General features: G+C 42.9%; 1 protein-coding gene and 1 non-coding gene across 6 annotated transcripts in view; both read left to right on the top strand.

Annotated features, from left to right (window-relative positions):
- The window catches only part of RUBCN (rubicon autophagy regulator), a 65,634-nt gene extending 41,578 nt beyond the window's left edge, over positions 1-24,056 (top strand). For 3 of the 5 annotated variants that reach the window (XM_053672916.1, XM_037131860.2, XM_037131859.2), the window contains exons 7-21: positions 89-622; positions 4,113-4,208; positions 4,899-5,014; positions 5,746-5,956; positions 6,447-6,548; positions 9,081-9,155; positions 14,888-14,948; positions 16,246-16,378; positions 17,007-17,152; positions 17,955-18,019; positions 18,480-18,718; positions 19,234-19,295; positions 19,752-19,905; positions 20,972-21,065; positions 21,303-24,056. In XM_053672916.1, coding sequence (XP_053528891.1) covers positions 89-622; positions 4,113-4,208; positions 4,899-5,014; positions 5,746-5,956; positions 6,447-6,548; positions 9,081-9,155; positions 14,888-14,948; positions 16,246-16,378; positions 17,007-17,152; positions 17,955-18,019; positions 18,480-18,718; positions 19,234-19,295; positions 19,752-19,905; positions 20,972-21,065; positions 21,303-21,481 — 2,267 coding nt within the window. In that variant the 3' untranslated portion in view covers positions 21,482-24,056. The remainder of the gene's footprint in view (positions 1-88; positions 623-4,112; positions 4,209-4,898; positions 5,015-5,745; positions 5,957-6,446; positions 6,549-9,080; positions 9,156-14,887; positions 14,949-16,245; positions 16,379-17,006; positions 17,153-17,954; positions 18,020-18,479; positions 18,719-19,233; positions 19,296-19,751; positions 19,906-20,971; positions 21,066-21,302) is intronic. The other 2 variants (XM_037131862.2, XM_037131861.2) reach the window with 1 other exon arrangement.
- Positions 10,147-10,253, top strand: LOC119039717 (U6 spliceosomal RNA). Its single transcript, XR_005080677.2, has one exon. It is a non-coding gene; the product is annotated as a U6 spliceosomal RNA (small nuclear RNA).
- Positions 24,057-25,468: the final 1,412 nt, after the last annotated feature.

The following is a 25,468-nucleotide window of genomic DNA, read 5'->3' as shown; positions in this document are numbered from 1 at the left end:
GGAGTTTGATTCTAGTTGTAGAGAAGCTCTTCATATATACCAAAGGTTTCCAGCTCACCTTTTCCTTCCTTTTCTTTTTATATCCTAGAAAGAAGATCTACTTCCTTTTCTCTCTCTGGCTCTTCCTGGAAATCTCAAGAAAATACAGGACATGTCTCCCCAGCAGAAGATCAAACCATCCAAGCCCCTGTGCTTCCAGTCTCTGCATTAGCCAGGGATTCCCCCTCAACACCAAATGAGATGACCTCCAGCACTCTGACCAGCCCCATAGAATCATCCTGGGTCAGCAGCCAGAATGACTCCCCAAGTGATGTCAGTGAGGGGCCAGAGTACTTGGCCATTGGCAACCTGGACTCTCGAGGCCGGACTGCCAGTTGTCAGAGTCACAGCAGCCATACAGAGAGCAGCAGCTCCAATTTGTTCTCCTCTAGCAGTTCCCAGAAGCCAGATTCTGCTGCTTCTTCCCTAGTGGACCAAAAGGGAGGTGGGCAGAGCCAGCTGTCCAGTGTCCTTCGCAGGTCCAGCTTCTCGGAGGGCCAGACACTCACTGTCACCAGTGCAACAAAGAAGAGCCACATTCGCTCCCATTCGGATACCAACATTGTCTCCAGAGGAGCCCCAGGTAATGGTAACCACCAGGCCCTGAGTTAATGGTGGCCTCCTGAATTTTTCTTAGGCTAGAAGGCAGAGTTTACTTTTAAGGGGCTGCCAATGGCAGAAAGAGAAGTTATGTTTTGGATGACATGATGGTATCCTGCTTCTAACAAAAGAGGGAAGTTTGTAGTGTAACACAGATAACCAAGAAATCTTTGAGAATATTTGTGTTTGTTCCTTTATACACTGCTAAGTAGTAAATGCTTTTCTGGATTCTTTCACTAGTTTCTTTGGCATCAGAGCATACATAGTGTGACTTGTCACAGTTCGAGTTTTGAATGTATCTTTGAGACAGAGGGGAAGTACTAGTGAGCTTTAAAGATAATTCATTTAATTCCTCCCCTTCCTGTGGTTTCTGAGAAGTTCGGTCAGCAGGTACTATGAATATGAGAGAGGCAAAGTGATATTAAGGTCTTCTTATTAAAACTAGGGATATAGTGACTGTAGGGTGATGTGAGCTAGTAAACAAGTAGGTAGGACAGACTGCATCACTAATTCAGGCTGAAAGACAGGTAAGGATGCTTTGGCCACGGAGAGCTCCCTCACACAAACGGCGGCTGCTAGCAGCAGAGAGTGCTGTACGCACAAGGGAGGCGGGTCTCATTGCTTTTGCCATCTTCCTGCCCTCATCTTTCCTGGAATATTGGTGCCTGGCAGGCTTTGGTTGGGTTTCATTTGTAAGAGAATCTCCGTAACAGCTAATATAACATGGACCTTTGTGCTTAAAGTCAGTTCTGTGTGGGAAAGCCCGAGAAATAAAACATACAGAGTGAAGAACAAAAAAGGATTTCCTTTAACAAGTAGAGCTGCCATTGATTTCATAATTTATTGAAAGGTGAGAGCTAAGGCCCTCATCTGAATCTTCTCAATGGCAAACTTTGCCTCTGTTTTCCTGTTACGAGTGTGGTTTGGCTTGTTGGAACTCTTAGGAAAACAAAACTCGAAGTCAAAGCCTGTCTGCCCAAGCGCTTTTTCAGATGTGAAGAGTGCTTAAGTGAGAGCCTCAATTCACATTTCCTGCTGCAGGCCTGGTGTCTACTATATGTCAGGCCGCTGGTCATTGAACACGTAATATTTCCCTGTCCTCATTCTTGAATCCTCCTGGATTCCAGAAACCATGATAACCTGCCTTGGAAAAGGGAGCCAGAGAAAACCTAAGCAGAAGGGTCTGAGGGTGTGTGGGTCACCTACGGCTTCTAGAACAAGTCATTCTTCCTTCAGCACAAGGGTTCCCTCTCGGGAGTTAAATCCCCACCTCCTCTAAAAAAAAAGGATTCTTTTTCACTTTCTCTGTTCTCCTTTCCTCTGTCTGGATTCTCCTCTGCACCTGTCTGTCTACAAGCAGGAGGCCCCAGGAATATCACCATTATAGTTGAAGATCCTATTGCAGGTTTGGGAGCCGTCCTCCTCCCTTCTGTGTGCCACCTCCTCCTGCTGCTCCTCTGTGACCCATGTGCTTAGTTCAGAACCTCCTTTTCCATTCTGGTGTCAAATCAAGTCTGGCCAGTCTGGTCCTGCTGTGATGCTTGTATCTGTCTGGAAAATGGCACCAATATGTTGCACAATATGTTTTCTGCCCACGACTTTCAAATGCTTCATTCACTCTCCCAACTGCTCTGGGTAGCAAAATCAAGACTTGTCAGTCCTGTTTGTCCAAAGATGAAACTGAGGCTTCCCATTTATCTAAGGCCTTATGATGAATCAGTGGCAGAATTTTTCTTAAAACTGAGAACTTAGAACGCATTACTTGTATTTTCCTTGAATTAACACCAGAATGTCTTTTTTTTTTTTTTTTGCTGTCTATGATCTTAGATGTGGATGCATGTTTTTTGCTTCTGCTAGAGTCTCCTATTTCCTTTCTCTGTTATCCGTCTTCCTTCCCCCATTAGGTTCTCCCCACCCCTCATTCCAGCCATTGCACAGGATTTTTCTAGTGACTTAGTTTGTTTCTTTGGTTTTCACAGTGGTGTTCACCTGAATATTGTATACCATAGCACATGGAGATATTAACCCTAGAATGTGTCTGCAAGACAGTGGTGAGGGAGGACTGAAAACCATGTTCTCCTGGTAATGGGTGAAGTCACTGGGTACGTTAACTTGGAAAAGAGAAGGTTAAAGAGGAATAAGTCTGTGAGACCATTGTTTAAAGGAGCATTGCTCTTAAGGAGATGAGGAATTTTAAAAAGACAGATTTCAGTGAGTATGAGAAAAGTCTGAGAATTAGACTTTTGAATGGGCAGAGTCAGGAGGTAGTGAGCTCAGTAAGCAAGACTGAGTGGGCTTTACACACTGTAAAGGACTGGGGTGCTACTATTGGAGTTTGTGTGGTGCTCTGAGTTTGACTGGGGACCTCAAAGATCCCTTCCAAGTCACGGTTTTTTAACAAGGCATCATGGTGACTGCTGGTTTGCCTTCGGGTCAGTACTGAGGAGCAGAGGCAAGACTAACAGAAATCTTTGAGGCCCAAGGAAAACACAAAGTTATCTGTCGCCATGTAGTAGCATGTTTTGTGAGAGGAGCAACTGACACATTGGCACCATCTACCAGGGAAATGGGTTGGATGCAGCTCAGTCATTTATTCCCCCTGAGCATACAGCTCATTTCTCAGGCACCCACCTGCTTTCCTGCCTGCTCTTCCTTCCGTGATGCTGGAATTGTATTTACCTTTGGAGAATTTCAGTTTCTCAATTCCTGTGAGCTCTGCCTGCTGCTATTCCTCCACTCCCAATTTCCATTGTTCCTTGAACACTTCTACACATGCACTTGCTACCTTGCCAGCCTTTTTTTGAAACCTCTCCTTCTCTTCTCCAGTAAGGCCGGGCCTCCAGCCCTTTGGTTACAAGGCATCATCCTCGGCTTCTCTCGAACAGTCTTGATGCTTCTTTTAAGGACACTGCTGGATTTTGTTTTCTGTTCTGCCGTTTCAGAAATGGGTTATATTTGTAGGTATGACAAATTTACATTTCAGGTTGAAGGGAAACCATATTCTGGTGTTTCCTTAGTGAGTTGAACCCTTCTGATACTGGTTTAAAACCTAGTGTCAAGGTATCAGAAAAACTTCAATGTGTTTATCTTCGTTTTACCACATGAAGACAGTTTTGTAAATTGGTTTGTCAAGGGGGTAGAAGTTGGCTGATATTACTTGAACGTCTGGTAAGAAAATGGAAGAACAGAGAACTAAATTCATGAATCCACTTTCATTTGATTCTTCTTCACCTCTGTGTTGTTTCATTCTGGGTCATGTTTTTCTCTTCTCCCCTTAGAATAGACTGACGTCTCACTCCTTCCCGCCACGTGTCCCTGCATTCTTGGACTGTCCCCTGTTGGTGTGCCTCCTCTCTCCTGTTTGGGAGGGCATTGGGAACGGGAGCAGTTAAATGATAAAAAGCCAAAGCTGGGGATGCATCTGTGTTCACTTTGTATGTGTGTTTTCTCTCCCTGCTGGTCACTGACACTAGAATCCTGCAGTGATAAGTCGAAGTTGAGAGGCCACTTGCCCTACTCTGGCCAAAGCAGTGAAGTCAGCACACCCAGCTCCCTGTACATGGAGTATGGTAAGTGAGGACTGGGAAGGCCAGGGCCCCGATTGTGTCTTTGCTCTTCCTCTTGTGCCTGCTGAGCTCTGAGCCATGTGGCTCATCTTAGCTCTTTGGAGGGTACACATGGTACAAAATCACTCTCCCTTTCATCATTTTCAACCCCTGTGCTAGAAATCACACTGCCCCTCCATTTCTCTTGCTTCTCTCTGACTTAGGGGTCCCACCCTCTTATGCTGTGGGTGTTATCACTGTGAATGTCTGTTGAACCCGATAGAGTGGCTTTCTGAGAGGGTGAAAAGAGGCCTCAGAGTGTCTGGGCTTAATGACCGGAAGATAAGCTCTCCATGGAAATCATCCATATGAGGGAACCATTTGTTTCCTTGTTTGACTCTCGGCACAGGTTTTTTGTTCTTTTTTGGGGGGTAGGAGGGTGAGTATGTCATCTCAAATTTAGGTGGCAAAAGAATTTTCTCCAGGTCCTCTCCATTTATTCCGTCCTTTAACCAAGAGGCTTAGTGCCCTGACATCCTAAAATTCTGAGAAATTCCTTTACAAGGTAGATATCTTTTTTCCAACCTGTTACCTGGGAAAAACGTTGGGACCATCACTAGTGGAAAAAACATTTGACTTCTTGAAGAAGCATGACTGTTACAGATTTGCTTTTCGAAGCAGAGTTTTTCATATCCATATTTCATTTTCCCATAGAGGGCGGTCAGTACCTATGCTCAGGTGAAGGCATGTTCCGAAGACCATCAGAAGGACAGTCCCTTATCAGCTACCTGTCTGAGCAAGACTTTGGCAGCTGTGCAGACCTGGAAAAGGTGAGGAATCTAAGGGGCTACTGAAGAGCCCATGTCAGGACATCTGAGGACCTGCAGTGCCACTTGTCCTAAAGAGGTTGTGGGGTACACAGCAGTAACATGAGTAAAGACTACAGTAAAGTTAAGTTCACAGGAAGGATGAGCTCAGCAAATTCTATCTCTGGAGAATTCTTCAAGGAGTTGTGCTTCTTGAGTTCAAAAATATTATTGATTATGCCTTAGAAGCTGCCTTAGACAAAGAAGCATCGAATTTTAGCCCCATGATTATTGTTTCCTTGAGCCTGGAACCTTAGGGGAAAACTGTTTCCATAATCAACTTCTATATTTTGTTCTAAGATTCAGATTTGTTTGTAATAAATAACATCCCTGTAGAACTTTATAGCTTACAAAGCATTTTATCTTGAGACATTGCATTTACCCTAATAATTTGTGTACAGGCGTATGGCTTTAGGAAAGACCCTGATATGAAATTCTGGATCTCTTCTCTGTCATATTTTTATGTAGAAAGTAGGACAGGAAGGCTAGACATGAACAGGTATAAGAGCAGAGAGAGCGCAGAGCACCTTTTCTGACCGTGAACTTTCCGTATAGTAGAAGTGTATATTTCCCCTGGGTGATTTGAATAAAAGCCATATTCTTTGGAAGCTTTATCTCCAACACTGTGATCAGTGAGGCATTCAATATGTGTAACCCTTGGCTGAACAACTTTGTTGATGCTTTCTTTCCACTAGGAGAATGCCCACTTCAGCATCTCCGAGTCCTTGATAGCTGCCATTGAATTAATGAAGTGCAACATGATGAGCCAGTGCCTAGAAGAGGAGGCAGAGGAGGGGGAAGACAGTGACAGGGAGATCCAGGAACTGAAGCAGAAGATCCGCCTTCGCCGCCAGCAGATCCGCACCAGGAATCTACTCCCCGTGTACCAGGAGACTGAGCATGGAAGTGAGTGATGTGTGAACACCTCTGTTCCTGCTTCTTCAGGACTCCTGGATAATACTCTGTGCTTCTTGGGTTTTCTTTTCTGTCTTAATTTTGAGGTGTTATAACCAAGACAAGGGTTCCTCTTTCTGTCAGAGTTCTGTCCTATTTTTTTTTCTAGCAGACCAGAGTCCCAGGGTTTATCTGTGTCCTTCCTCAGAAATACCTTCCAAAAAATGGGTTTCTGTCATGAAGAGAACTAAGACCATTGGTCCCAGATTCACTTTCCAAATAGTAGTACCTTCTATTTACATGAAATTTTCTAAATTTTATGAATAAAATGGGGATCAACCAGCAAGAAGAAGTAGTTTCTACTTCCCCAGTATCACTCCCAGGGTTCTATTAACTTCTTTGTTGAAGTTGTACCAGGTCCTTTTGTTGTTAACCCAGAAGAAGTAGAAGATGTTTTTCTGTCCTGTTTATTCCCTCCATGACTTTTTCTTATTATTAACAGGCTTTCGAGTCACGTCCAGCAGCTCCCAGTTCAGTTCACGTGATTCTGCACAGTTCTCTGACTCTGGCTCTGCAGATGAGGTTGATGAGTTTGAAATCCAAGGTAGGAAGTGACACTTCGTTTCAAGGGAGCTTTCATTACTCTTTGAAGTTCAAGTCATAGGCTGAGAAACTTTCCCTAAGTAGGGATCTTCAATATAGTCCATTAGGGAACGTTGTTGGCTATTGTAAGGGACAACCTCTCTTATAAAAAAACAAAACCCCTTTAAAATTTAAACAGAAAAAAACACAGAAAGGGAGTGTTCCAGGGGGAGTGGATTGGCTGTTGAAGTCACCCTGCTGATTCTTCCTCATTTGCACCTTTCTCTTGGCTTCTCAGATTCCTCCTGCTAAGAGCCTAGGACTGGCCCATACCTACATGAAATTAGGATCTTATTCTCTTGTATACCGTAACACAACTGCAATTGTTTCAATATGTTTAAAAGGAGCTTTATTATAATCCTAAGAGAAAAGGACAGAAAGAGTCACTGGGCAGGGGGAGGAAGAAAAATAAAGTTTACAAAGTAGAGCTTTCTTTTTCTGTCTTACTAGTGCTAAGTTGCTTAACAGAATTGCAGACTCTTATAGTTGTTCTTGCTGTCGTAAGCATCTGTTTAGAGAAGGGGAGGTGTTCTAATCTGGGAAGGCAATTGTGTTAAATTAGGTTAACCCATAATTAATGGGTTAATTAATTCCTGCAAATTATAGATTTCTTCAAGTTCCTATCAGTGTAACAAACCAACAAACAGACAGACAAACCAACCAAAAAACTGTTCATGGACATAGCTTTTCTTCTAGAGGATGGATTGTACCTGTAATTCTCCATTGTAACATGATGATGAATAGATAGATTTTTTATTGCATGAGGCTCTGACTTCTTGTTTCCACCAATGTAGAGTGCCCATTCACCTGCACAGGCCTCTAGGTGTGGCAGCTGGGTTTTTTCCTCATTCAGAAATACAGTTTTTATGCCTAGTTTTCCAGGTGTCCAGGAAGCCTTTCTGTATTCCCCTTAGTGTATCTGATTTCTATCCATTACAATAGCAGCCACTTAAAACTCATTGTTTATTGAATTGTGTATGGTTGTCCAACAATTCTCTACTTCTTTGACACCAACCGAGTGTCCTGTGATTCAGTTCTAACACTAACTTCTGGAACACAGACCTGACCCCACAGCTTAAGGCCTTAATCCCATGAGACTATCCCCACTTAGATGCCAGCCACAAATGTGGTTATCAGGCTACCCACAGGTCTCCCCAGCCAACTACAAATTCAGGGATCCCTATGACTCCCTACTCAAGTTCAATAATTAGCTAGAATGACTCACAGAATACAATACAGCACTGTGCATACAATTACAGTTTATTATAAAGGATAAAAATGAACAGTTACATGCTCATTTTTATGTACATAGGTACATAGAGCAAGGTCCAGAAGTGTCCACAGGAACCTCTGTCCCTGTGGAGTCGGGGTGTGCCACTTTCCTAGTACATTAGTATGTTTGGTCACCAACGAGGAAGCTTTCCCAGACCTCTTCATTGGGAGTTTCTATCAAGGTTTCAACATGTGCACGAGTGATTATATCATTGACCATCGGTGATTAGGCCTCATCTCAGGACCTCTCCCCTCCTGGGGAATTGGGATTGGGACTAAAAGTTTTTCCGGTAACCTGGCCTATCCAAGGTATCTGGATGCCCTCTAAGGGTCCCCCTATTAAATAACATAAACTCAAATATAATAGAAAGGGGCTTATTATGGATAACAAAAGACATTCCTGTCACTGAAAAAATAACAAGGATTTTAGGAGCTCTGTGCCAGGAACTGGTCCAAAAACCAAATATATATGTATTTTTTATTATACTATAGTCTGTGGCTGACTTGATCTCCAAATTAGAAAAAAAAATAAAAAGGTTGGCCCTCTCTCTGGGGATTAAAGTCTCTCTCTGGGGATCAAAGTCAGAATTTAATGAGGATAATGTTAAAGTAAATTTAAAACATGCTGCTTCACTGGGTGTGGATAAGTCTGTTCCTTGCAGCAAAACAAAGAGCGAGGGGAAGCTGTGTAAATTGGAAGGAGCCAAACTTGGAATAACCTGCCTGAGGGTGGCATGAAATACACCAGTAGGCCTAGGACAGATGTTTAATCAACTGTCTAGTCAGTTGAAAACAGAAATCCTTAAAGGTAAAGACCTTAAGGCAGGTTTTCTCAGACTCCAGGCCCCATAATTCTTTGTTGTGATAGGCTGTCCTGTGCATTGTGGCATGTTAGCATCATCCTGGCCTCCGTCCACTAGATGGCAATAGCACATCACCCTCTCCCACAGCTATGACAATCAAAAATGGCTCCAGACATTGCTAGTTACAAAATCTGGCAAAATCTTCCTCCAGTTGAGAACCAACTACAGTGAATTATATACCTATAGAGTACCAGTAGAGTATGCCTATAGATTTAAGTTCCTAAAAGTACCATAGTTCCAGCTTTCGGAACAAAGTCAAGTCCTGATTCCAGGAATGTGTGGTATAGAACTGTCATTTTCCCTGATTTACTTCCTGTCTGAATACTAAAGGGCCCCCTTTTATAATCATTATTATGCAGATGGTAGCGAAGGATCTAACCTGACTCACATGTCAAAGAGCGGACTCTCAGTGTCAATGGCCTCCATGTTTTCAGGTAGTCTGTGTTGCAAGAGTGGGTGTGCTTATACATGCATGCGTGTGAATGTTTGCACTAGTCTTTGTACGTAGTTTATGTGACATCTGTGAAGGTTAGGAAACCTACTGGGGCTGGAGAACCAGCTGGGCAAAACTGGACTTAAGCCAGCTAACACTTTAGCTGTTCATTATCTTCTTCCTCATATGACCCCAACTATCCTCCTCACTGAGATTGTCCTTTTTTAGCTTTCCCTGCAGTGATACTTATAGATAAAGTGGTCATTATGGCTGATGGATGTAGTAGACAGTTTAGAAGGGAATGGTCAGGTGAAGAAATTTTAGTTCAGATCTATATAGCTCAGCTACTGCCACACATCCAGATTGCAAAAGTCAGATAGAATGGTATGAGACCTAGTGCCTCTTTTAGAATTTTGAATTCACAGAACCAAAAGCTATCTCTTTTAGGTACTTTGCGTACAATTGAGATCTACTGCTACAAATGTTTGACTTTAGTAATTGCTTTGTGATCCAAACAGACAGGCCTTCTGTAGGTGGGGCTAACTGTAAGAAAGCAGTTGTCTACTCAAGGTGGCTTTGCAACATGCCAACAACAAAACTCAAGATTTTTATTAAACAGTTAATTTTACCTTAATATTGTCAGCAACTAGAATTTGAAATCATTATATAAAATTCGATCAAGATTTAGAGAAATAAAAGCAATTAGGTACCTTTGTCTCTATTTCTGAACTGTTACAGTTTATTCTGACCTAGTCTTCCCTTGCTCGAGATGTAGTCGCCCTGCCACTTTTTAAATGGTTTCTCATGTGCTTACAACCACGGTCCTTTACTAGTGCGTTTATTCACTGTAAGCCACTCCTCCCTCAGTCTACTTGAACCATAAAGCTTACATTTATCTAACCTTCCTAGCGTCCTTCACCTATTTTGGGAGTGTTAAAGCATTTTTTATACACCAAGAATATGAAACATTTTTCAATTAAAAAACTACTTTAGTTCTCGCTTCGGCAGCACATATACTAAAATTGGAACGATACAGAGAAGATTAGCATGGCCCCTGCGCAAGGATGACACGCAAATTCGTGAAGCATTCCATATTTTAAAAAAAAAACTACTTTAAAAAAATACTTTTTTCTTGTGACCCACATCCCAACATATTGTGGGGCTTAGGGGGAAGCAATCAGAGCAAGCCTCTCATAAAGGCTTCACTTTCTTTTTATACATAGATTCCCAATTATGAAAGTATAATACAATTCATCTTTCTCTACTCTAGATTTCCTCATTGCTTTCTGTTCCTTTTCGTCTGTTTCTGGCCTTTAATCAAGTTTATTACTGGTACCAAATTCTTTCTAAAAGGTGTTATACTTTTTATTAGCAATCTTTTTTTATCTTGTTTAGAGGTTTACAGATCATGTCTAGAGGGTTTTCTCTCTCTCTTTTTGATTACCTTAAGTGATCTCTTCTATTCAAGAGTTTCTTGGGCCCTTGCTGGTGTGGCTCAGTGGATTGAGTGCGGGCCTGAGAACCAAAAGGTCGCCAGTTCAATTCCTAGTCAGGGCACATGCCTGGGTTTTGGGCCAGGTCCCCAGTAGGGGTTTTGCAAGAGGTAACCACACATTGATGTTTCTCTCCTTCTTTCTCCCTTCCCTTCTCTCTAAACATAAATTAATTTAATTTAATTTTTCAAATGTATAATAATTTTTAGTAAATTTATGAAGTTGTGCAACCATCACCAAAATCTAGTTTTAGAACATTTTCAACATCCCATAAGTGCCCATTTACAGTTATTCTTGTTCCTACCTCAAGCCACAGTCCATTGCTAATCTATTGTCTATCTCTGTAGATTTGCCTTTTTTGGACATTCCGTATTAATGGAATCATACAATATGTGATCTTTTGTGTCTAGCTTCTGTCACCTGTTTCTTCTGATGGTCTCTGCCAAACTGGTATGATGTCATTCCCAATTCCAGATAATCTTTTCAACTTCTTTAGTTTTAGTGTTTTGTTGTTCTTTCTTACCTCCACACCCACTCTTTGACCTCTTCTATTACAGTTGCATCAACCTTCCTTTGTATAATAGATTCTTCTAGAATTTCAGTCTTCTGCACATATGTATCTAGTTAGGGTCCAATCAAGGGACAGAAATCACATAGTAATTTGAATAAAGAAAGTTTACTATAAAAATTATTAACTATAATAAGGGGTCAAAGTGATGGGAAGCTGGCTCATAAGGAGTACAGAGACCAGTAAGGCATAAGAAGTAGCAGATACAGGCAGCAGTCACTATCCCTAGGGCTGAGATAGAGCACCTGGGCTAGGAAGAAATGCAGAAGAGGGCCACATCTCCAAGGCTGAGGTTCAGACCTTCTGGCTCACTGGGTGGTAGAGAAGGTCTCTGAAGTTGCAGAGCTGCTCTGAGGGAGTGCCAGGGGATGCTGTCCACAGGAGGTGCCATGCCAATGGCCCTCGCCAGGAAAGCATTCTCTGGGTGCAGGAGGAGGCTTCCCCCAGAGAGGTGTCATGCCTCAAATCTCAAAGGGAGCCAGAAGTGGCACTTGCTGTGAAACTTCTCCAGGAGATGCCAAGGGTAGCTGTTGATGAAAAGTCCCCGTACCACTGGTGAGCATTCTTCAGCAAAGCTGCCTAAAGGCCTGCTTATCTTGGGGAAAGTCACTTGCACTACTGGAGTCAGTCAGCCTAGAGGAGCACACAAGAACCACTAAGAGAAACCCCTTCTTCCTCCACTGTCCCTCTACTGCCCTCTACTGACAAAGCCTACCATTGTACCAGCTAGCAAAAGATTAATGTTTACAAGTCCAGGTCCACTATCATAGAACAGATGATGAAAAAGACAGGTTTGGGCTGAAAGGCAACTGGTGGAGTATAAAAAGAGGGAGTTCATGAACTATATTTTCTGACAAGTTTTAAAATTATATCCTACTCAGAGCAATCAGTTACTTCTCCCTACCCTCCCATTTTAAATAATTTTTTCTCCTTTTATAATAAGAATAATTGTGGTTCTTCATTTTGAAGTGTTTCCTCTTGAGTCAGCAGTTACATAATTCACTGAAGTTGAATTTCTAGATGTGTTAGGTATTATCTTAACTGCTAGAAGCAAAGCAGGATGGAAACCAACATTAAACTGGCCAGTAAATTCTGAAGTTGACTCTATTCCTATGCCTTTGTCGTTTTTGTTGGGGTAACAAGATTTAACCACTTCTTCACCTATCATCACTATACCAGTGTCAGGACATGTAAAAATTCTTATAAAATATCATTATTTTTTTTTGTTGTTTGTTTTTTATATTTTTGAATTTTTGTCCTATTAAAACATCAGAAGCATTTGAAATCATCCTTGTCAATGAGTTGATAAAAAGTTTTATAATTATGTTAACTTCCATTTGGAAGGCAAGCTTTTTAAACTTCTGTCTAAAGTGTTTTCACTTGGGGTACACTTAGTCCATCCAGGTGAATAACTTCCTCCTCTTTCTTTACTCCCAAATTATCTTATACCATTGTCTACTTTTATCCAAATACTTGAGTAGCATTTCAACCACATTAGCTTAATCATCTTCTTGAACAGACTTGAGAGTCAATGGGGTGCAGCAGAAGCCCAGTATCCACAAGGCCTTCATGATACTTGACCAGTGTCAGGTGTCATGTCCCTTTTTATATGAGGCATTGCCTTTTTCTCTTCATTCCTGGGGTAACATCCTCACATCCAAACCCATGTGGTCTTCTGCACTCTTGGAAGTATTCATGATTAGCCAGAAAGTCATTGCACCTGTGGTAAAAAAGAAGACACAGGATTAAATATGACTTGACTATATTGAATATTTTCCAAAGAGGAGAGACTGATGTTTTTCTCTCAAAGAAAATAAGACTTTCTGTCTCTGAGGATGAATAAATGCTGAATAGTTTTTGTGAAGATGATGATTTCCTTAGAAATCATGAACTATCATTCACCTCTCCTCTCTGATGTGCAGTGTTTTTTTAATAGTCTGGCCCTAAAGTAACAACATTAGTTAGCACTTTATTCAAGGATATCTGTCTAAGATGTTATCTCACTTTTCCTTTTTAAGTCACACTCAAACAAGCTAAAGTTTCTGTCTGCCTTTAGCTGATTAATCATTTATTTGGGAAATGGTTTCTAAAAACCTATTATGTACAAACCACTCTGAAGATTATAAGGACAACACAAGACTTAAGTACAATTCAAGACAGTGTATGTGTTATTTGAATAAATCTCACAAACCAAATGGTCTATGAAGGTTTACAGTTGCCTAGAACTTTTTTTCTTCTCTTTAGAATAGAGTAGACCACTGGGGGTCTGAGTTTCGTTGGTGCAAATTCAGATGGATAATTATGATATGTACGAACTTCTTTGTTAAATAAAATAAAATTTGTCATTAACTAGTCAAAAATGTTGCTGTCTTAAGTTTTTCTATGCTTAGAGAGCATATGAAAGTTGACAGATTTCAATTTTGTTCTCTTGTATAAATAGCTTTAAGGGTATCAGTTAGGAATATTATTTGAATATATACTTATATACAGAGCCCAGTGTTAAGTATTTTAGGACCAAACAGAGGAATTAGACAACCATCTCAGTTCCTCACAAAGAGATTTTTATCACCTAATGATACATATCAAAAAAATAGAGAGGAAATGTGAAGAACAATTCAGCTACTCATGGGCAAGTGCAAAGTGACATCATGCAAGCTCTTTGAGGGTCTTGAATGCAGTAGATTGATCGTTGTGTAGGTTTAATTAGGAAAAGAAGGTCTTTTCACTGGCATCAAAGGAAATGAGGGACTAGATTTGTCTGAACGGTCTTGTTTTCATGACTTGAATAGGTTCTGTTTGCCTTTCTTAAATATGGCTGCTATATTTCACATTCCCCCCATCAAAGTTTTTGGGTAGGTGAGCTCTCTGGAGGTTCAGGCGTATCATTATTAGAAATCCTCTTCAAAATCCTTTATCAGAAATAGGCATTGAAAAGCCTGAGAGTGCTGTAGTAAAGACCGTGTTGAATAGCTCTGTGAAAATATGTTGGTTATCAAGCATCTCCGGGGAGTTGGCAAGCCACAGAGAAGTTCTTTTCTCTCCCGTACCACCAGACAGGGAGCAGATCTTTCCCTGAAGCTTTTCTGTGGATATGGAAGACTCTCACATTCAGGGGTAATGGTAATAGTGCTTAAATGTTAGAAGCAAAGTTCCAATTTCACATATATTTAATGAGTAACTTCTGTGATCCAAGTTTTGTGTTAGGTACTGATTCTGTTATATAAAAAAAGAGCTAGCTAGAGTTCTTGCTTCTAAGAGTTTATTATTTAAGAGGGTTTGAGATCTAGAGAATGAGGGAGAGAGTGGAATAATTTATTTTGTGTTTCTGCTTGACACAGCGTGTGTCCCTGTGTGCCTCAGGGCGCTTCCTTTTCTTGTTCACTGTTTGGCACCAAGTCTGAGTTTGTTATTCCACCCGGATCTGTAGCCACTTAGACCTTCTCAGTGCTATGCTTACTGTCACTAATTCAGCCTGGTTGTGATGTGAAGAGAGCCAAACTATAAATTATGTGTAGAGCTTCACCTGGACTTTGCTCCTTATCCTGCATAGAATGTAGCACCCAGCTGCTACCCTGAGTGCTTAGCTGGCTATGGCTTGGAAAGGTTTCCATTGTTATCCCTCACCGCCTCTCTTTCCATTTCCTACTCCACTCACGTCTGGTTTCCATTTAGATGCGGACATCAGAAGGAGCACAGCCTCAAACAACAAATCCTTGATTTCCTCCCAGACCTTGTAAGTACTTTTAAAAAACTAAATAAAACTAAATTTGTTCATTTATGTTGTTCTTTAGATTTCACATGTAAGTGAAATCACATGGTATTTGCCTTTCTCTGTCTGACTTACTTAGCATAATATCCTGTAGGTCCATCCATGCTGTTGCAAATGGTAAGATTGTGTTCTTTTTAAAGGCTGAGTAATATTCCATTGCTTATGTGTACTACAACTTTTTTTATCCATTTGTCTGTTGATGGGTACTTGAATTGTTTCCATATCATGGCTGTTGTACATAATGCTGCAGTGAACACAGGGTGTATATATCCTTTTGAATTAGCATTTTGGGTTCTTCGGATATATACCCAGAAGTGGAATTGCTAGGTCTAACAAGCACAAGTTGGCAGTTACAAAATAGTCAGGGGATGTAAAGTACAGCACAGGGAATATAGTCAACAATATTGTAATAATCATGTACAGTGCCAGGTGGGTAATTAAAATATTGGGGGATCACTTTGTAAAGTATATGGCTGTCTAATCACTATGATAAGCACCTGAAACCAATATAAAGTAATGTCGAATGTAAACTGTAGTTGAAAAATAAAATTAAAAAATCAAAACTTTGGGGTATATGAAGAAACAAACCCAGTTCTTGGCATATGGATGGGGAAGACCACGGGTGAACCCATCCACATTCACCAAGAGGCCAGATGAAAGCAGCGGCCTGCCTGATGGTGTCCAGCCCAGAGGAAGAGCGCAGAAGACCATTGGTTCAGAACGGTCAGGGCTGTTGTGGAGGCAAAGCTCGCAGTGTGGATTGTTCCTCCTCTCCTAACAGATCATACCAGAGGCACCCAGAAGATTAGATTTTAAAGTTGAAAAGAGCGATCATGATTTCTGACTAAGAAATCAAATCGAACAGGTTCCACATTGTAGTTGCTCATTTGGGAGTAACAATACCCCTTCATAGTCCACAAAGCAGTTTTCACACTTTATTTTGTAAACAAGTGTTATGATCCCCATTTTGCAGTAAAGAAACTGGAGTTTAGAGGAAAGAAGTGGTACAGAATTCTTAACTAGCAATGCCATACAATGCTAGTAAGTGGGACATGAGCCTGAGTCTTAGGACTATAAGACCAGTATATTTTCCACTATATATTTGTCTACAGATGATGAGAAAAGAAACTTAGCAGACCGGAGGTACTGCAAGTGTTTCCTCTGTGAAGAAGTCACTGCATATGGTATCAGGCTCTGAAGGGAAGGCTCCCATCTTCCTGTCTTTTCTTTGTGTTCAGCCTTCCCTGAATCTTTTTTCCAGCTCCCACTGCTTCCTGCACTCCACATCTGCTGAGGCAGTGGCCATGGGGCTCCTGAAGCAATTTGAAGGGATGCAGCTCCCAGCCGCCTCAGAGCTAGAGTGGCTGGTTCCAGAGCATGATGCCCCTCAGAAGGTAGATTCCTCGGCTTTTTCTCCACCCTCTGTCCAGCCCCAGAAGGTTGTGAGCCTTTTTGATACTGCTCTCTTTTGTCACATGTCCCCAGTCTAGAATGAGCCTGTGTGTCTCCTTCCTGACTCACATAAGACATTCATTACGATTTGTTGAATGAATGAATGAATGAATGCTGCCTGGGTTTTCCCTAGCAAAACAGGAGATAAGGATTTCTTCATTGTCCTTATTCCACATAACTATTCACTAGACCCAGACATGGAACTCCTGTGTGTGACCACCTTTGAGACACTGTGAGAAAGTGAATTATTCAAATTCTTCTTTCCTCTGTAGTTGAGTAAGGCATGAAGCACCCTGGAATACCAGGGGTGGGTTCTGGGGCAGCATCAGCAATGGTTGCTCCCACACTGGGATGCTGTTTCTGATCCTTTTGCTTCTTGGAACCAAGGACCTCCTTTCTAGTAGGCAGGTGCCCTATGGTTTCAAGGGCCAAGTTTTCCTGAATCCCTTACCTAACCTATGATGTTCCTGAAATGTCTTTCATTGACTGCTTCTTTCATGACCAGAAGGTTCAAGCCTGTGTGCTCCCCCAGACTGTTCATGTTAGATCACCCTGTGCTTTCTCCTGCAGCTGCTGCCCATCCCCGACTCACTACCCATCTCACCAGATGATGGGCAGCACGCTGACATCTACAAACTGCGTATTCGTGTTCGTGGCAACCTGGAGTGGGCCCCGCCCCGGCCTCAGATAATTTTTAATGTTCATCCAGCCCCGACGTGAGTAGCCAGTGGCTGTGCCCTCTGAAAAACAAACACATTCTCTTTGGATGGTTAGAGCTGTCTCATCCTCTTTCCTTTGTATCAGCTGTACATCCCACCCAATTCTGAGAGGCAGAAGGAGAGGATTATCCATTTTGTCTGCAAGTCTTATTTTTTTTAAATATTTTATTTATTTATTTTTAGAGGGAAAGGGAAGGAGAAAGAGTAGGAGAGAAACATCAATGTGTGGTTGCCTCTCATGTGTCCGCTACTGGGGACCTGGCCTGCAACCCAGGCATGTGCCCTGACTGGGAATCGGACCAGCGACCCTTTGCTTCACAGGCCCGTGCTCAATCCACTGAGCTGCACCAGCCAGGGCTGCAAGTCTTATTCTTAATCCTCCCACTCCTTCTCAGAGTTACATGGAAATAAGGTCTTTTATCATTGGCCTTTCTAAACCTTCCTTCCAATAGTTCTGTGAACTTACTGGTTTTTCTTCTCTTTTTAAGATGGATGGGTGGATGATTCTTTTCTTTTCTGTTGTTTTCTTTCCTTTACTATTACGTGTCTCCCACATTTGTACAGAAAGTGTGGTTCATTATTGGGGAGAGTCACTGCCTAGACCTAAATTCTATCCTTATAATCCTTGGTTTGAATTGGTTCTCCCAATAGGTTCAGTTTGTCCAAATCTAAAAAACAGGTGAATGCCCCTCTCTTCCCATTCTTAACAAGAGCCCTATGTTTGTATCCTCATCCTTCACGTCTCAGAGGCCTCATACTGCTCTTCTCTGCCAACCCCCTCTCCTCGCCCTTTCCTCAGGAGGAAGGTTGCCGTGGCCAAGCAGAATTACCGCTGTGCAGGCTGTGGCATCCGGACTGACCCTGGTGTGTATCTTCTCTGACCCCAGTGCTGACTTCAAGGGCTTTACCCTTCCACATGCTTGGGCAGGGGGCTGGTCAAAGAAGGTAGTAAGAGGAGATGACGGACAGAATTGGGGAAAAGAATGGAAGGGATCTGGAGGGGAAGGGATAAGAGTAGGCAAGAACACTGTCAATCTGAGAGAATGTTTCTGGGAGCCATTTTCAGGATTGGGTACTTTCGACTAGGTTCCTGGAGGCTGGATCTCACCAGTTCTGGCAGGGTCTGTTTCTGGAGTTGCCTCTAGGTGGTACACAGAAATTACAGACCCTGCTATGTGGGTTTCTGCCAGCTTTGGAAGCTCAGAAAGAGCTGGCTAGAGCTCACTGGCCATCCCTTCCTGCTTTCAAAAGGAGCAGCACAGCCTCCTCACCAGCTTATAGAAGGGAAACCACATCTGACCTTTTGACTTCCTGGTTTTTCCAGATTATATCAAGCGTCTGCGGTACTGTGAGTACTTGGGCAAGTACTTCTGTCAGTGCTGCCATGAGAACGCCCAGATGGTTATCCCCAGCCGGGTTCTGCGCAAGTGGGACTTCAGCAAGTATCACGTCAGCAATTTCTCCAAGGACCTGCTCATTAAGATCTGGAATGATCCTCTCTTCAACGTGCAGGACATCAACAGCGCCCTCTATAGGAAGGTCAAGCTACTCAATCAAGTTCGAGTAAGACCCTTGAAATGATCCCATCATAGATTATCCTTCTTGTCCTCTCCCTGTGTTCATTCGTATAGGCTTTCCCAAGATTACCACGCTTCTCTTTGTCACCGTGTCACAGCTGTAACCATCTCATCATTCATACTTTGTGTACTTTCTCTCGCCATTTCCAAGGTATCTGTCCAGTTAGCATCTGAAATCTGCCAAAGCAGCTCTGAAGCTGTAGGTAGCACACAGTGTCAAAAGCAGGATTTCTCCCATTTCTGAAACTATGAGTGGAGAACAGGGTATCAGGTGGGAAATTCAAGTCCTGGATTTCTTAGCTGCCCCTAGCCGTGTATGTGGTTTGGGCAGACTGGTCCAGTACAGGGGCCGGCTGGAGTGCACTTTGAAGTGAGCTGTTCAGTTACAGGTACAGAGAACAATGTGGCTTCCAGGGTTTAAAGGTACTGGTCTGATGGTTGTTTCTCTCCCTTTCATACCCTTCCTTACCCGCCACCTTCCACTACGATGTCTGTCCTCAGCTGCTGCGGATCCAGCTGTATCACATGAAGAACATGTTCAAGACATGTCGATTGGCCAAAGAGTAAGTCCTATGTGGAGGTCAGAGGCTCTGGCTGAGTTAATGTCTCTGAAAGAAACATGTCCCATCAGTTGGCCCTTGTTATGTGAAGGAGAGTGGGCGGATGCTGCAGAAAATTCTAGAAATGGTAAATGAGAAGCAGTAACTGTCTATATCCTTCTCTCTGGAAGGGGAAATCTGTGGTGGTTCTATCCAGGCAGACCCACCACTCCTTGCAAGCTGGCATGAATCACTCTGCAAATGGGTATAACAGTCACTTCTGCCATCCAGACACCTGGTAGTGTGGGAGGGGTGGGGTGGCCTGGAACTCCTGGCTTGGCTGAGTGTTGCCAGCTTTATTACCTCTGCCTGGGACCCTTCTCTTTCCTTATCCCGCTTCTAAATAGAAATCCTTCTACTCTGATGTGCCACACAAGGGTTCATTCTCTGCTCCCACCCACTTCCCCTCTTCTCCTGTAGCCTTCTGGATTCCTTTGACATAGTTCCAGGCCACCTGACAGAAGATCTCCACCTGTACTCATTGAATGACCTGACTGCAACCAGGAAGGGGGAGCTGGGGCCCCGGCTTGCTGAGCTCACCAGGGCAGGGGCTGCCCATGTGGAGCGATGCATGGTAAGAAAGCCTTGCTTTCGTAGGCAACTGGACCCTTGCTTGGGGATGTAGGTTGTGGAATGGACCCAGGGTTCTTGCCATTTAGTTCTAGGAAATTGAAATGGCCTGTCAACACTGTGAGAGGAACTAGACAGGATTGTTGTTCCCTGGGTTAGTGAAGAGCTCAGTCATCCATGTCGAAAAAATCTAAAATTAGAAGAGGATTTGGTGCTGGTATCACCCCTGGGTAACTGGGCAGTTCTAAGCAGACCTTCAGTAAAGACCTGTCATGATGTGGGGGGAGAACCTGTGTCAACACCTGGAGAGGGCCTGGGTCTCAACTTCATCATTTTCAGTCTCTGTGACCAAAGGAAATACTTTGTCATCTCTGAGGTGAGCCTCAGTTTTTTTGTCTCTAAAAATGAAGTACATAATTGCTATGCACTGCCCTTTCCTCTCAGTGTTTTTGAGAATTGATGAAATAATTTAAGTGAAAGCATTTTAATAAACTTTAATTGTTCTGTAGATTCAAATTATTGTTCTTGATATACCTCATATGCCAGAAATTTAGAAATTTTATTTTTAGAATATGCCCAGTTTGTGTTCCTGTTATAGTTCCAGAATTAGATCTTAAAATGTAACAGAGGTAATTTGAAAGACAGAGCTATAATGTGATTCAAGGCTGGGTGTTATTTTGGAGAAATATTCTTGCCTTCACATTTTGCCTTAATTGGCTGCGGTTCCTATTTCAAAACAAAATCATTACCCAGACTGGAATTTTGACTTTAGGAAGCCTTCTGGGCACTGTTCTTTTCTTCTTTTCATCCCTGCATTGGGACCGACTCTCATGGTCAGGGTTTCTCAAACTCATGCCTCTCATCTCCACCTTAAAGCTTTGCCTAACACCGTGCAGCCCGGTCCTGGTTTGGCTGCCATACTTCTAAGACTAACCTGGGTCTCTTTTCTGAAGGCAGGAGAACACCTTAGAGTCCACTTAAGTCTCATTTGTATCTTGCACGTCCCTTCACTTTTGTTCAGTTCCTGGTGTGCTGTCCCTCATTTTGCTGCCTGTCCCTTTCTTCCCCAGCTCTGCCAAGCCAAGGGCTTCATCTGTGAGTTCTGTCAGAATGAGGATGACATCATCTTCCCTTTTGAGCTCCATAAGTGCCGGACCTGTGAAGGTGAGGGCTGGTGCCGGGTGTGCAGTGGGACAAATAAGACCGAACACAAGGCTAATTTACTCCCCTTCAGTCACTTAATAAGTGATCTCTTAATCAGAGTTTGGCTTGATTCAGCAACTCCCCATGTTTCATCACAGGCACCCTGGGCCACCATGGTGCAAAGGGGCTGTAGCAGCAACTTCCTGCCTGAGATAATACAAATTGTGCTCTTCTCTCTCACCTTCCCATCCTGAACAGAATGTAAAGCATGTTACCATAAAGCTTGTTTCAAGTCGGGAAGCTGTCCCCGGTGTGAGCGGCTCCAGGCCCGGCGGGAGCTGCTGGCCAAGCAGAGCCTGGAGTCCTACATGTCGGACTGTGAGGAGGAGCCCACTGAAGCTTTGGCCCTAGAGGCTGCCGTCCTGGAGACCACCTGAAGAAAGCACGTTACGCCCTTTCTCCAGGGGTTAGGGTCACAAGATGCAGAGCTGAGCCGCCCGTATAAGGACTTTCCCCACTTGGTTTTTATTATTATTATCACTATTATTTGTTTATGATTGGTCTAATGTCCATGTAGCCAACCTTTGTTCGGTTGGTGGGGTCCAGTCTTCTGTGACAACTTGTAGGGAGGTATTTCCGTTAGAACTGACACATGGGTCCTTAAGTGAAGCTTCTGGTGCCTCTGTTAAGGGAATGGACAGTGAGTCCCAATTCTTCTGACATCCTTGGCCTACTTCACTTACACCAGATTTGGTTTCTACTGCATCTCAAGTATCATTTCCCATTTTATTTTGTTTTAGTTCTGGAGCTTCTGAGCCAAGCCTGTCTCAAACAACTCACTTCTCCTTTGCTGCTGAAACAGGAGGATGGAGTTTTCTCTCTCCCAGTCCTGAAATTGGGTCAGACTGTGCCCTAAGGAGAAGCAGCAGAGAATGGGACGACATTCTGTCCAGCTTAAGTATTTTTGAGACCATAAAGACAACATTATTATTACCCTGGAATCCACAGAGACCTCAAAGAGGCAGCCACAACTTTCTTGTTTGAAATGTTCTAGGCATAGATGATGTGACACCTGACTTCCTTTACCCCGGTGTGCTTGAAGCAAAGAACGGAAGTAATATTAGGCCAGGCCCATCGATGGCCTCACACCAAGCATCAGCGAGGCTACAGCTCTGTTGCTTAAGGAGAATATATTCCATCAGAAGAGCTGTTGGTCTCCTCCTAGGTGATAAGGTCCCTAACTCTGTTGTAGGTCTGATAGCATCCTAAACTGAGGACAGAAACCCCATCAACCATTGTATTTGTGGGTCCTTTGCCACTGTGTCCTCTGTGAGATGGTCGTTGTGACTCTGAGTAAAAGTACGGCCCAACTCCATTCTCTCTTTTTCCTTCCTGTAACAGAGCTGGGACTTCCCTGGTGGCTGATCTCTTGCCTTAGTTTGTTTTTTGACAAAGTTAGAGAAAAAGTTTCCTGCTATTAGTGGTGTTAGAGAACTTGACAATTTATAAACGTGAGTGTGAATGTTCCTGTGTTCTTGGGATAACAAGAGCCCTTATGCCAATTATGCACTGAACTCTTTAGCCTGTTGATAGTCATAAGTTCATTCATTCTTTTCACAGTACTAATTTTAACGCACATTTTTAATGTGTGGTGTCTGGGAAACAGTTTTGATGGGACCATGTATATGCTTGTGGTGTTAAGTTGCTGTAGCTCCTGACAGGTATATAAAACACTACCTGTATGTAAAATACAGCAACTTAAAGAACCCTGCTCTGAGGACTGGCAGCTCTATGAACTAAAACCCACATTTTTGTTCTGGGACTGCGTCCTGTGTACCTCTCTTTCCATACTTGCTTACTAGTAGAAAAAACTTGGCATGTGCGCTGCCCCAGGAAGCTAAACAGAAAGTTGCACATGGTTGGTGGAAGCAGATTAAGTGCCTGAGCTGGAGGCAACCAGGAGTCACACAGGAAGTAGAAGGGGCAGTGTGGTCATAGTCAGGTGTGAGGCTCCACCAGGGTAGGAGGGAGCAGGGAGGAACTGACCAGTGGCATTGGTCCTTCTGCCTCAAACTTAGGATTTGAAGGCTGCATCAGGCTGGAAAACCCTGAAGCTGTTCTCCTTTCAGTTCTTAAAAGCCAAGACCTCCAGCCCAGCCCTGTTTTAAAGGCCTGACCAGCAGCTTCCTTGTCCTTCAAGGACCTTTGGGAATGATCCCATACACCTCAAGGCTCACTGAGATTCAGATTTAGGGATTTGTAAAAATGGCCAGCTCTACTTCCAGTTTCGGTTGAAATGACAAATCCAGTTCCTTACTTCAAGTCACTACACGGGAGGAAAGACATCTTCTCATTGTCCCTCCTGTTTCATTTAGCTTAGGATCAAAGGATAGTAAATGCTGACACGGTTTCTAAAGCCGAGCTCCACAATCTTACATGCTCCTGGTTTTTCACTTATGTTTCTTCACCCCCCACCCCATCCTTTTGGTTTGCATATCTGTTTTAGTGATCCTGACATTTTAGTGACCCTGACACTCTGCTGTCATCACTGTCCAAATGCCCATTTATTTATTTATTTGAGAGTGGGGGAGAGAGGGTTGGGGGTGGGATATTTTGAAAGCACTTTGCAACTTAACAGTACCTGAAAACCCCTGCTGTTGTGGGGAGAAGCGAGCGTTGAATGCACTGAAGAGAGTTCCTTCTGAATGAAAGCGGAAGGGTGTGTTCTTTTCTATAAACAAAGGGAAAATTTTTTGCTTATAAGGCAGGGACAAGATTCAAGACATAGTGGAAGAGGGGAAGGCAAATATTTTCTACTTGAATGAGGCTGTAATTGACTTTCTCTGCTAAGGCTTTAGAGCTTTACGTTAAATTAACATTTAAGGAACAAGAGTCTAAATCAAGATGGTCTGTGTGTGTACACCTCATGTTCTGAACTGGATTCCTACTTACTGTACTTCATACACACCTAACAGCTCATCGTAATCTTTAATAAACTAAGGAAATGAAATTCTGCCTTTTAATTGCCTGCCTTGACTTATCAAAAAATGGTATTGCGCGTCCACTGTAAAGAAGGCATATCTGAAAATTCAGGAGTTTTCTGTATTATAATGCCAAGAGAACTGGATCTTGCAAGTCAGGAAAAGTAGGTTGGAATACTTTGTCACTGAGTTGCAGTGTGACTTTGAGCAGATCACTTCACCCTGTCTGTATTTCTATTTCTCCATGTGTAAAAGGCTTTGTGGCACATAGCCCTTTTTCAGGGCACGAGTGTGCCCCCATCCAGCCCCTTGCTGTAACGATCACTGAAGGTGAGGGCCATCTTCCTCGCCACAACATCTGAATTGTCTTAGGTGCTGTAGTCCCCTCTTCCGTGAATGATGGGTCCGAGTTTCTCTCTCAGGGCCCACTGGAGCTCCAGCTCCACCCTGCAACTCTCTGCACATGTCCCCTTCTAAGACTTTATTCATGTCCAACTGATATATCTAATATCCCATTTCCCCAAACCTAACTATCAGGGACCCCAGTTTGAAAATGTAGTTGTCTTTGACTCCTTCTCTGGGTCAGGTCGCATGTTCAGCTAGTAAAGTATTTTCTCCTTCCCACTACCTGTCATTCTGTTGATTTCTCTCTGAACTAACCCCATCTCATTCCTTTTGTACTGCTAACACACAAATCAGGTTCTTATCTTACATCTCAACCAACTCTATTCACGCCAATCTTTTCCTATTTAATCATCCACCAAATATTTGGGAATCTGTTGTATTCTGGTTTCTGTGTTAGGCTCTGGGGCTACAGAAGGGGATAAAATGGAGACAGTTCTTACGCTTACGATGCTAAGAGTCTTGCGGGGGAGACAGACTCTGCCCAAAGGTTGCCAAAATGAATATGTGATTACAAGCCATAATAAGAGCTATGAAGAAAAAGTGTAAATACTATTTTAAAAAAGTAACAAGAGGAACTAATTTAGATTAGAAAAAAGTAAGTTTCCTGAGAAAGTGATACTTCAATCAAGACCCAAAGAATGAGGCTCAGGGTAGGGAGAAAAGGGCTCTAGATCCGGACTAGCACATGTCACAATCCTAGGATAGGAAGAGTTTGGGCAAGGAACTGCAAGGACTCACTAAATGTTTCAGATTTTAGCCTAAACATTGGAAAGTCGTGCAAGAGTTTTAATCAGAGGAGTAGCTGATCTGGTTAAATGTCAGTGTCTGCTTTGCAGAGAATAAGTAAATCAAGAGTAGAAGCAGTGGGATATTCTAGGGAGAGGGCTGCCATTGTTCAGGAAAGACGTTCAGGACTAGGGTGTGACTTACCATCGCCATTCACAAACACCCTATTACCCAAAAACCTCTAAAAACAAAGTAAATTCTAAAGCTTCTTTTCTGGCATTTTAAAGCAAGGAACAAAAGACTAGAGGGAAG

This window comes from Artibeus jamaicensis, unplaced genomic scaffold, assembly GCF_021234435.1.
Source record: "Artibeus jamaicensis isolate MK-2021 breed Jamaican fruit bat unplaced genomic scaffold, CSHL_Jam_final contig_793, whole genome shotgun sequence".
In the NCBI taxonomy this organism is placed as follows: Eukaryota; Metazoa; Chordata; class Mammalia; order Chiroptera; family Phyllostomidae; genus Artibeus; species Artibeus jamaicensis.
The sequence above is the reverse complement of the archived record's forward strand: the minus strand, read 5'-3'. Positions and strand labels throughout refer to the sequence as shown.